This window comes from Borostomias antarcticus (assembly GCF_949987555.1).
Source record: "Borostomias antarcticus genome assembly, chromosome: 5".
NCBI classification, from domain to species: domain Eukaryota; kingdom Metazoa; phylum Chordata; class Actinopteri; order Stomiiformes; family Stomiidae; genus Borostomias; species Borostomias antarcticus.
This window is the reverse complement of record NC_140238.1, coordinates 13,614,870-13,626,017: the sequence shown is the minus strand read 5'-3', so window position 1 is coordinate 13,626,017 and position 11,148 is coordinate 13,614,870. Positions and strand designations below refer to the sequence as shown.

Genomic DNA, 11,148 nt, shown 5'->3' with positions numbered 1-11,148 from the left:
ATCAGACCAGCTCGTCAGAGAGACAGACACGAACACACTCCAGACATATATATATATATATATATATATATATATATATATATATATATATATATATATATATATATGCAACCATTGATACTAGGTTGATCCATATTGTAAATTGGTACAACTAGCCTACATACTTGCATAATTTGTCTTTCTCGTCTGGGCATGAAGCTTTTTTGCTTTGTTTTCCCTGTGGAAAACGTATGGCACGAAATATTAAGTTACTCTCCTTGCAGTAGGTTGGTGGGAAACTTTTAATCGCTGTCCAAAGGTTCTCATCGTAGCCTCTTATCAGATTGCTACAGTGAAAAATGTGCAATGACAGCTCGTGCCTCGTGAAGGAGAGCATCCAATCAGAGCCCGGAAATTACTCCACGCGGCGAAGCGCAACATCCTCCAGCTTCAGCTGCTGAGTGGTCGCTGCTTGAGCCACAACAACTTGGTAGGTAGCTATCTTTCCTGAGATGGAAAGCATTTCTAGTCAATGTTGTCTTTCGCAAACATTGGCACCCTTTCTCACATACTTGACGGTCAACCGTTCTATTTGTTAGCCAGCCATAGAACTGCGCTACTAGGTAAGATTACTTGCATTCGCGAGGGGTTGTCTCAGCTGGTTATCTCTGGCTGTATCTAGATAAGGTAATAGCTAGCAAGCTATCGAACTAGCAACTATAAGCTACTGGTTGCATTACATGTTCAAGCTCTCTTTTAGAACGAGCTGAGCTGCTGGCCAACTGTCATGTGTCAAGTCAAACTTCCCTCTAGCTACCAGCTAGATGGTGAAAGCTAGCTAGTAGCTAGGCTACGTTACCTGCAAGCGACTGAAATTATGGGTGTCCACTTGTTGCCTAACGTTACCTTGCTTGACAACTGACCTAGCCTTGCTGGCACTAGCTGTTCGTTCCTTTCTGGTTGATGGCCAGCTAGACAAGCTGGATATGTAAAGTTAGTATGTGACTGCAAGCTACATAACTATAGCTAGCTATGCTAACTAGCATAACGTAAGGCTAGCAATTGAGATGGAAAGTTAAGTGCACCAGTTCCTTTTGGTAACTACGTTCAGTTAGCAGCCGTCTGTCTGAAAACAGGTGTAACAATAGGGAACTAATCCCCAGTCCCTGTAGAACACTGCCCATCATTTATCATCACCAGTGGTATAGTGGAGGGTATACTTCTCTATCCAAGGACCCACAGTAGGCTATACCCACTTCTAACACCACTAATGTAAAAAGTAACATTTCTGCTACACACTTCTTTATCGGAGTATACCCAGTTCTTTAGTCACCACTACATCTGGTCATGCCTAGATCCTCTTCAATTGGAATCACACCCGTGAAAGCATCTGTGATTCACATCTGTGATTGATTGGAATGTGAAAGTGTCCTTTGATTTCTTCTTGCTTTAGAGATGGAGAACTCAGCATTGGGAGCTAGGGATGAGGCACGCACAGAGCATGTATACTGTTGTGGGGCAGTCACAGAGGTGCTCAAATTTGGACCCAACTTTGAAACCTCCAGGCATGCTCCCCCTAAACTACTTTTTCTCATCATTCCAGGTCAGTAACACATTTTACTGTTCAGTGTTTCCCACGGGATTTTGTGACTATGGGGGGTGGACCTCCAACCCTGTAGGGGGGTCTGGGGGCATGGTTCCCCGGAAGAAATTTTTGAACATTTTACATTTAAATCCATCAATCTTGTGCACTTGGAGAGCAAAATCAAGAAGGTAGAATAACAATGTAATCATAAGCACATTTGGTTATGAAAGGCGAGGACATTGGCAAAGAAGTCACACCCACAAAGCATGGTAAACGAGACGGGACTTTAATGTTCGGGACCAGACCTTAAGCTATTTAGTAGTTTCACTCTGCATAAAAAACCCCAGATACATACACACACTGTATTTACAAAGGCAAAGATAACAAATACAAATCTACCCTTCTAAGAGATTCCATTTCCAGTATCACAAGTAACATATGTAGTCACAGTGAAACTCCCATACAGCAGAGTCATAAAGAAAGAGGACAGGGTTGATGTGAAATGAGCAATGAGTGAAAGCAGGAGAGAAATGTGTGTGTGTGTGTGTGTGTGTGTGTGTGTGTGTGTGTGTGTGTGTGTGTGTGTGTGTGTGTGTGTGTGTGAGAGAGTGAGAGTGAGAATGATGAGTGAGTATGGCTCCCTATTTGCAAACTTTGCACCCTGAATCTGAACATTGGATTTTTCTGGGCTTTCTTTTTTCTGCTAGAGCCAAAGCGATGAGGCTCGGCAGGTCGAGACAATGTTTTTGAGTTTCTTCCTCATCTCTCTCTCTCTTCTTGGAAGTATTTAAAAATACTGATGACCTGAGTCATTTCATTAGGGGCCAAGCATGCAGTGCGAAGCCCCTATTGTAATTAGGGGCCAAGCCCCTATTGTAATTGATGGTATTATTATTATTATTATTATTATTATTATTATTATTGATCTGCCATGGAAGTCTATGGCAGGCCCTATAACCGACTGGTCGCTTTTTACGAAAACTTGAATTTTTGGAAAAACGCTTAAAATCTATCTCGTCCTAGAGACTTTGAACACTCTGCATGGAATCCGGTACACACAATCTAGGGAACGATATCTAAAATATCATCTCAGCAAAAGTTTAAAAAGTTAAATTTAACAGCAACTATGAGCCAATGAAAATGGCATGGGGCGTGGCTTTTCACATAAAGTGGTATACTTTCTTAAGGGTTGTGCAGAACACTACGCCACTTGGTAAACATCTCTGCAGAGATAACCTTAGGTGGCCACTGCATTATTGGCCCAATCAAACCAAATGGGGGCGCTAGAGAGCTCATTTTCAGTTTAGGCCTAACCGCCATGCAGAGCTTTCCGAAACACGTTACAGTGGTACCAGGGTAGGTCTAATGGTCACTGGAGAAAGAAGAGCCTGATTGGCCACAGGGTGGCGCTATAACAAGACAAAATACATAAAAGGGGATAAAATGCAAACTTTGAATGGTCATGTGTCATGCCCCGTTGGAGCTAGAGTCATGAAGCTTTGGAGGGATTTATGTCTCATCAACTTGAACAAATTTGCCTCAAGGAGCCATAACTTCAGATTATGTTAATTTGCAACAATCTTGCATTTTTTGAAAAACACTTAAAATCTATCTCCTCATAGGAAGTTTTGTCAATCTACATGAAGCACAGTATATATAATCTAGCAATGAATATCTAAAGTTCCATCTCGGCATAATTAAGAAAACTTGATGAAAATAGCCACTGTGAGCAATTGAATATTGCAGAGGGTGTGGCTTTTCACAAAAAGGCATATAACTTCTGAAGGAATGCATGGAACACCACAAAACCTTGTGTTCATATCAACAATGTCAGCCCGAGGCAAAGCCTCCGTTACTGGCCAGAATAAACTGTATGGGGGCGCTAGAGAGCTCATTTCCTGTTTAGGCCTAACCGCTTGGATGGTATTTCCGAAAACAGATATAGTAGTACCAGAGCATATCTTGAGGTAACTGAAGAAATATGAAGCAGTTAGGCCAAAGGGTGGCGCTATAACGAACCAAAATTCTTAAAAGTGGCTTAAACGCAATTGATTGCTGTAGCGCCCCCCGTGGCTAAATGGGGTTCATAATGCTTGTATGGGTAGCTGATGACATGCTCTACAACTTACTAATTGGGCACAACACTGTCAGATTACATTTTGATGTTTATATAAGCATTGTTGTGCAAAGGGACCACCATTGCACTTTCATTGTATTTTCATTGCTAGAATTAAACTAATGTGTCGTCTCTTCTTATATGAAGAATGTGCTTGTTTAACTGAAATAATCAAGATCACTACAATTGAATGCATATGGACTCCACTTTAGTTTGAGAGTAGTCATTCAGGTCAATTGGATGGAAATGTAGACCTTAAATTACATAGCCTACTTACACCAAATGTATGGGTAGGAGAGGGGCATTCTTCTGAAAACTGTGAGGTTAAGAGAGAAACAAGAATTGTGAGTGTTGTTCACAGATTGCTGAATTGTCAAGCTATCCTTGCAGTGATACTTGATGGTAAAGGTGGGTCTCCCAGGCAGATGTAAGGCCTGGACAATGACCAGGTGGGATGTTGACATGCAGAGAAATAGTCACATGCATAGCTCAAATGTGGCTATGGCAGATGTTAGCCATGTTTCTGTTACACAAATGCAATCAGCGTTCATAAAGAATTGATGTGTGTGTACATCTTTAAAGTCTGCTTTAAGACTGGATATTGTGTAGAGCCATTGTAAATGAACTGGCTTTTGTAGGAGTCAGTGTGTGAGAGGCATTTAGTGTAAAATGTGACATAGGTAGAGAGGTAATAGTTGGAGAAGGGTGCAAATGAGATTAAACTAGGGAATGTTATGACAGGTTTGATGGGAAGGTTAGTTGTCCAAAGAGTAACGAGTGCAGTGGTGTGTATTGTATGTGGCATGGGTGACAAACTGGATGGTAGAGTGGTAAAGAGTATCAAGTTTGGATAGTGTACCTTTTGCAGTATATAGCTTCACACTTCAACCAGGGAGAGGGTTTTAGCCTTTAATCTAAACACTTCATCCTGGGAGAGGACAGTAGCCCACAGACTACATAGCCTACTTACACCAAGTGTAGGGGGGGCATTCTTCTGGAAACTGTGAGGTGTAGAGAGAAACAAAAGTTGTGTGTTCTTCATAGGTAGCTGAATTATCAAGAAATCCCCGCACTGAGACTTGATGGTAAAGGTGGGCCTTCCAGGCAGATGGAAGGCCTGGAGAACGATCATGTGGCATGTAGACATGCAGAGAAATAGGTTCTAAAACATATGTACCAAAATAGAATGAATGTAATGAGATTCTAAAAATGACCTGACTCTCACTTGACGCTGTCAGATGAATTAAATGTGAATGCAGTTGTATAATGATGATGATGATGATGATGATGATCATGGTGATCATGGTGATGATGATACTGTTGCATGAATTTGACCTGATTCTCCTGGTCAGGCGACATAGATGCTCACATGCATAGCTCCAATGTAGCTATGGCGTGTTTTCCTCGTTGGCTTTGATGCGTTCATTGTGCTTGGCCCCGTTATTGCTGCTTGCAGCTATATTTGATGGTATTATTATTCCTCTGCCATGGGAGTCAATGGCAGCCTATAGAACGGAGTGGTAACTTTTTACCAAAATTTGCATGATGGTAGAGGATGATGTGCTGAGTCCATGGAGCAAGACCTAGATTGATTGGCCAATAGGGGGCGCTATAGCAGCCGACTGAAATTGCAAACTTTGAACAGGCATAGCTCATGCCCCGTTTGACCTAGAGTTATGACACTTTGCACCCATATGTCTCTTCTCACGATGAACAAATTTGCCTCAAGAACCTATAACTTCCGGTTATGTAAATTATCTGCTATTTTGCATTTTTTGGAAAACGCTTAAAATCTATCTCCTCCTAGAAAGTTTCACCGATTCACATCACGCTCGGTAGACAGAATCTAGGGAGCAATATCTAAAGTTCCATCTCGGCACATTTTGGAAAAGTTGAATGAAACAGAAACTATCAGCCAATGAAGATTGCAGAGGGCGTGGCTTTGCATGGCTTTTCACATAAAGGGGTATATTTTCTGAAGGGTTGTACAGAACACCACACATATTTTCAAGGATGTCCGCACATATAAACCGAGGCTAGCCCTGCATTAATGGCTCGATCAAACCCAATGGGGGCGCTAGAGAGCTCATTTCCCGTTTAGGCCTAACCGCCAGGTCGATTTTTCTGAAACTTTGTACACTCGTACCAGAGCATATGTTGAGGTATCATGTGAAATAGGAAGCAGATTGGCCACAGGGTGGCGCTATAACAAGACAAAATGCTTAAAAGTGGCTAAAACGGAATTGATTGCTGTGGCGCCCCCTATGGCCAAATGGGTTTTGTAATGGTTGTATGGGTAGGTCATCTCATGTTCTACAACTTACTCATTGGACTCCTAATTACCAGATGTTAATTTGATGTCGATATAAGCATTTTAGTGAAAAGCCAGCCATCACTCTCTCAAAGACATATGACAGGCATATCTCATGCCCCGTTTGACATAGAGTCATGCGACTTTGCCGACATATGTGTGTCCTCACGATGAACAAATTTGCCTCAAGAACCTTTAACATCCGGTTATGGAAATTATCCGCTATTTTGCAAATTTTGAAAAATGCTTAAAATCTATCTCCTCCTAGAAAGTTTGACCGATTCACATGACGCTTGGTACACAGAATGTCGGGAGCAATATCTAAAGTTCCATCTCGAGACATTTTGGAAAAGTTGAAAAGTTGAAAAAAAAAGAAATTATGAGCCAATGAAGTTTGTAGAGGGCGTGGCTTTTTACATAAAGTGGTATAATTTCTGAAGGGTTGTACAGAACACCACAAATTATTGCAAGCACGTCCTCACATATACCCTGGGGCTATCCATGCATTATTGGCCCGATCAACTCAAATGGGGGCGCTAGAGAGCTAATTTCCTGTTAAGGCCTAACCGCTACGCCGATTTTTCTGAAAATTGGTAGAGTGGTGTCAGAGTGTATCCTTAGGTAATCTTAGAAATATGAAGCAAATTTGCCACAGGGCGGCGCTATAACAAGCAAAGTGCTTAAAAAAGGCTAAAATGCAATCGATTGCTGTAGCGCCCCCTTTGGCCGGATGGGGCTCATCCTGCTTCTATGGGTAGGTGATGGCATGCTCTACAATTTACTAATTGGACAGAAAATCGTCAGATTAAATTATGATGTAGATATAAGTGTTTGTGTGCAACAACACCCCGGTTGCGCTTTCATTCTTTCAGGGAGGAGTTGTAGAGGAGGGATGAGGAGTAGGAGAGAGAGGAAGTGTAGAGGAGGAGGTGTTGGGGTGGGAGGAGTCAAAAGCGTAGGTGTAGAGGAGGATGTGTAGAGGAGGGGGAGTGGTAGAGGAGGAGGTGTAGAGCAGGGGGGGGGGTAGAGGAGATGTAGGGATGGGAGGAGGTGTAGAGGAGGGGGGAGGGGTAGAGGAGGAGGTGTAGGGGAAGAGGTGTAGGGGAGGGGGTAGGGGTAGAGGAGATGTAGTGATGGGAGGAGGTGTAGAGGAGGGGGAGGTGTAGAAGAAGGAGGAGGTGTAGAGTGGGGAGGTGTAGAGGAGGGTGGATGTGTAGTGGTGGGAGGAGGTGTAGATGAGGAGGTGTAAAGGAGCGAGGAGGTGTATTGTTTTTATGCAACAACACCCCCTTGTGCTTATATTGTATGTTAATTGACATCAATGGCTAGTGGTAGCTCAATGGTAGCTCAAATGTGGCTATGGCATGTTTTGCTTATTGGCTTTGATGCGTAATGGCTTGGCCCCGCTCATTGCTGCTTGCAGCTATATTTTCATTTATTATTTGTTCTGACCAAGACTGTAACAACTCAACAGTTTACACAATCCTTGGCCAGAAAGGAACAGGAAGAAGAAAACTTATTAAGCCTGCCCCTTACTTGAACCTTAAAAAATGATAGATGGTCTGCCAGTGCTCATACCGTATTTACGATAACAAGCTACATACTGAGCATGACAGTACCGAAACTAAGTAACGTTTACATCTGCGCAATAAAATTAAATAAATAAAGTAAACATAACTATGCAGAAATCAAGTAATTACAAAAATACAATTTAGAACCCATCCCACACTACACTCTACTCATCCAAAAGCTTCATATTGTCTAATTATTCTCTCTTTGAACTTCTTTTTAAACAGAAACAAATTTAAGAATTTTAAATAATTCGGAAGCGAGTTCCATAATTTGACACCGATAACTGAGACACATCTGTTTAAGTGTGGTCCGTGCATATTGGTGCTTAAAATTATATCTTCTTCTGTGGTCCTCATCCAAAAATAAAGAGTACAAACATATTAAGTTTAAGACGGTAGCGTTTTTTCAATGATATTGGCCTGACTTCCAGCATTTCAACCTATTCTCACACTCACACGCCACACTTCACAATTCTCACGCAGAGAAATGACCAACCTCTAAATAGTAGCGCCTCAATGTTCATAGGACCCTTATTTTGAAATTACTTGAACGAACGCTGATTTCGCCTCCCAGTCTCCTTCGCGGTCAAAGAACTCTACCCAAATTGTTGTTAGCTAGTTAACGTTAGGGAACGTTAGCCTAGCTAGCTAATGCTAGTTGTCAGTGTCGCTGCTGATAATCTAGTATAGCTAGCCTGGAAAATAACATTAGCTAGCTAGATATAACGTTAATAGATATGTTATATTATACTTATATTATATATTATTATATTATCATTATATATATATATATATATATACTTATAATAATATATTATGTTATATATATATATGGTATAACCCCCCTCTCACTCAATCGAGAGGAAGCAACGGCTGACATGCCTTGTGGACTAGGGCGATTCTCCCTTGCAAGATCAGGCGTAGCACAGTGGATAGCAAGTCGGCCTTGCAAGCAGCAGGTACTGAGTTTAAATCTCGTTCAACCCCATGTCAGATTTTCCTCCTATCTGCATGAAACGTGGTAGGCCTACACATAATCTGTAGACCAATCCTAGTCTACAAAGGTTCAATATGAGATTTGGATGCGTTCGCTTGTGACAGCCAATTGCATTTGGCGACAATGCCACTAAACAGGAAGTTGGGTTGTATCATAAATGCTTTAATAGCATTTAATTTAGGGCCCTTCCGCTCTCTGGCCCTTCCAGCTGACATTAATTAGGTGCTCAGGACTCAGACTCAGATTGGGATTCAGCTAATAGGTTAGCGAAGGCTTACATGCCTTGTGGACTAGGGTGATTCACCTTCGTAACATCCGGCGTAGCACAGTGGTTAGCATGTTGGCCTTGCAAGCAGCAGGTACAGAGATCGAATCCCGTTCAACCATATGTCTGACTTCCGAAAATCTCGGGCCCATCCTTGACCCTTGTCAAACATGTCACCATGTCAGTCTAGCTGATTCCTTGTCTGCTTGCAGTTAAACTGCTTGGCCCCCACATTCCTGCTTGCAGGTATATTTGGGGGGCCAAGCAGCGAAGCTGCGCAGGCCACCATTGTTCTTGTACCTTTTCTTATTATTCTTCATCTTCCTCTGTCATTGGAGTCTATGGCAGCCCATAGAACCGTATGGTAAAAAGTTGTGAAAATTGGCACACTTATTCATGACAGTCCCCTGAGTCTTTTCACCAAGACCAATGTACACAGCTCGAACCCTCTAGCGCCACCAACATGTCAAAGTTGGAGGTGCGTTTGTGCACACAACTTTTGACCTGTAAGCCCGATTTTCAAAAACGAGGTACCGTTGGATTCCTTGGCTCAAGCCGAGTTCAACGCACCCCATGACATCATTTTCCGCCGTATTGGATTTCCCGCCATTTTGGATTTTGTGAAAAACACTTAAAATGTATCTCCTCCTAGGAATTTTCACCAATCTGCACGAAACGTGGTAGGTGTCATCTCTAGACCAATGTCTATAGAAATCTTAAAGGGATTTTCGATTCTCGAAAGCGTTCGCCAGCTACAGCCAATCGAATTTGGCGACCAAGCCGCTAAACAGGAAGTGTGGTCATATCTCAGCAAATTGTTAATGTATCAAAGCCACATTTGGAACACTCATCAGGGAAAGTCCCATGAAGCCTGTCAGCAAGTGTCATCCCGACAGCTCGAACCGTCTAGCGCCACCACCATGTCAAAGTTGGAAGTGCATTTAGGCACACAAATTTTGACATGTTGGACCAATTTTCAAAAATGAGGTACCGTTGGAATCCCTGGCTCATGCCGAGTTCATCGCACCCTATGATGTCATTTTCCACCAATGGGATTTCCCACCATTTTGTATTTTGTGTAAATCACTTAAAATGTATCTTCTCCTAGGGATTTTCACCAATCTACATGAAACTGGCTGTACACATTCTCTAGACCAATGTCCACAAAAGGATAACAGGGATTTTCGATTGTCGAAGGCGTTCACTCACTACAGCCAATCGAATTTGGCGTCCAAGCCACCAAACAGGAAGTGTGGTCATATCTCAATAACGTTTTGTTGTATCATAACCACATTTGGCACACTCGTCGGGGACGGTCCCGTGACCCCTGTCACCAAGTCAACACCTTGAACTCTCTAGCGCCACCAACCTGCCAAAGTTGGAAGTGCGTTTATTCTGAACCGTATGCCCGATTTTCAAAACTGCGGTAGGGATTCGAATGCGGCTATGGCGTGTTTCGCTTTTTGTCTTTGATGCGCTGGTCGCGTGTCCTGCTTGGCCCCCACATTGCTGCTTGCAGCTATATTTGGGGGCCAAGCAGCGAAGCTGCGTAGGCCTCCATTAAGTTTCTACCTTTTCTTATTTATTATTATTAGTGTGAATGCTTTAGAGCAGGGGTGTCAAACTCATTTTGGTTCAGGGGCCACATACAGACCAATCTGATCTCAAGTGGGCCGGGCCAGTAAAATAATAGCAAAATAACCTATAAATAACGTCAACTCAAAATCTTTACCTTTGTTTTTCAATATTATGCCTTAATTTATCATTTAGCCTACATATGTGCACTCACAGATCACAGTGGATCTACAAAGGCACAAAACATTTATTCACAGATAGGCCTATGGAACTGAAAAAATCGCTCAAACTCCCACAGCAATCCTGTAATCTTGTCTTTGTATTGATCCATGTCAGCATTAAGTCCGGTCGCACGCACATCTCTTAGACAAGGGAAATGAGCGTTGTCACCGCTAGATAGTTGTGTCTCCCAGAGTGACAGTTTCAACTTGAATGCGCGTATGCTGTCATAATACTGAGTGGCAACTTTTTTGCGGCCCTGCAACATTTTGTTAAGATTATTCAGGTGCTCTTTAATATCCACCATAAAGGCAAGATCCTGCACCCATTCTGGGCATTTAAGTTCCTTCACTGGTTTGCCTTTTTTCTCCATGAACTGTCCAATTTCCTCTCATAGCTCAAAGAAACGCTTCAGCACGGCACCTCGGCTTAACCACCGTACTTCAGTGTGGTATGGCAAACCATGCGTAATGTCTTCATCACTGAGAAGACTGTCAAACTGACGGTGATTCAGACCTCTTGCTCGGATG

At 42.5% G+C, this 11,148-nt stretch overlaps 1 protein-coding gene across 2 annotated transcripts in view; it reads left to right on the top strand.

The window, feature by feature from the left end:
• The first annotated feature begins 417 nt into the window (after nucleotides 1–417).
• ldah (lipid droplet associated hydrolase) overlaps nucleotides 418–11,148 on the top strand; it is a 53,710-nt gene continuing 42,979 nt past the window's right edge. For both annotated transcript variants that reach the window (XM_084438057.1, XM_084438056.1), the window contains exons 1-2: nucleotides 418–469; nucleotides 1,433–1,582. In XM_084438057.1, the coding sequence (XP_084294183.1) occupies nucleotides 1,435–1,582 (148 nt within the window). In that variant the 5' untranslated portion in view covers nucleotides 418–469; nucleotides 1,433–1,434. The remainder of the gene's footprint in view (nucleotides 470–1,432; nucleotides 1,583–11,148) is intronic.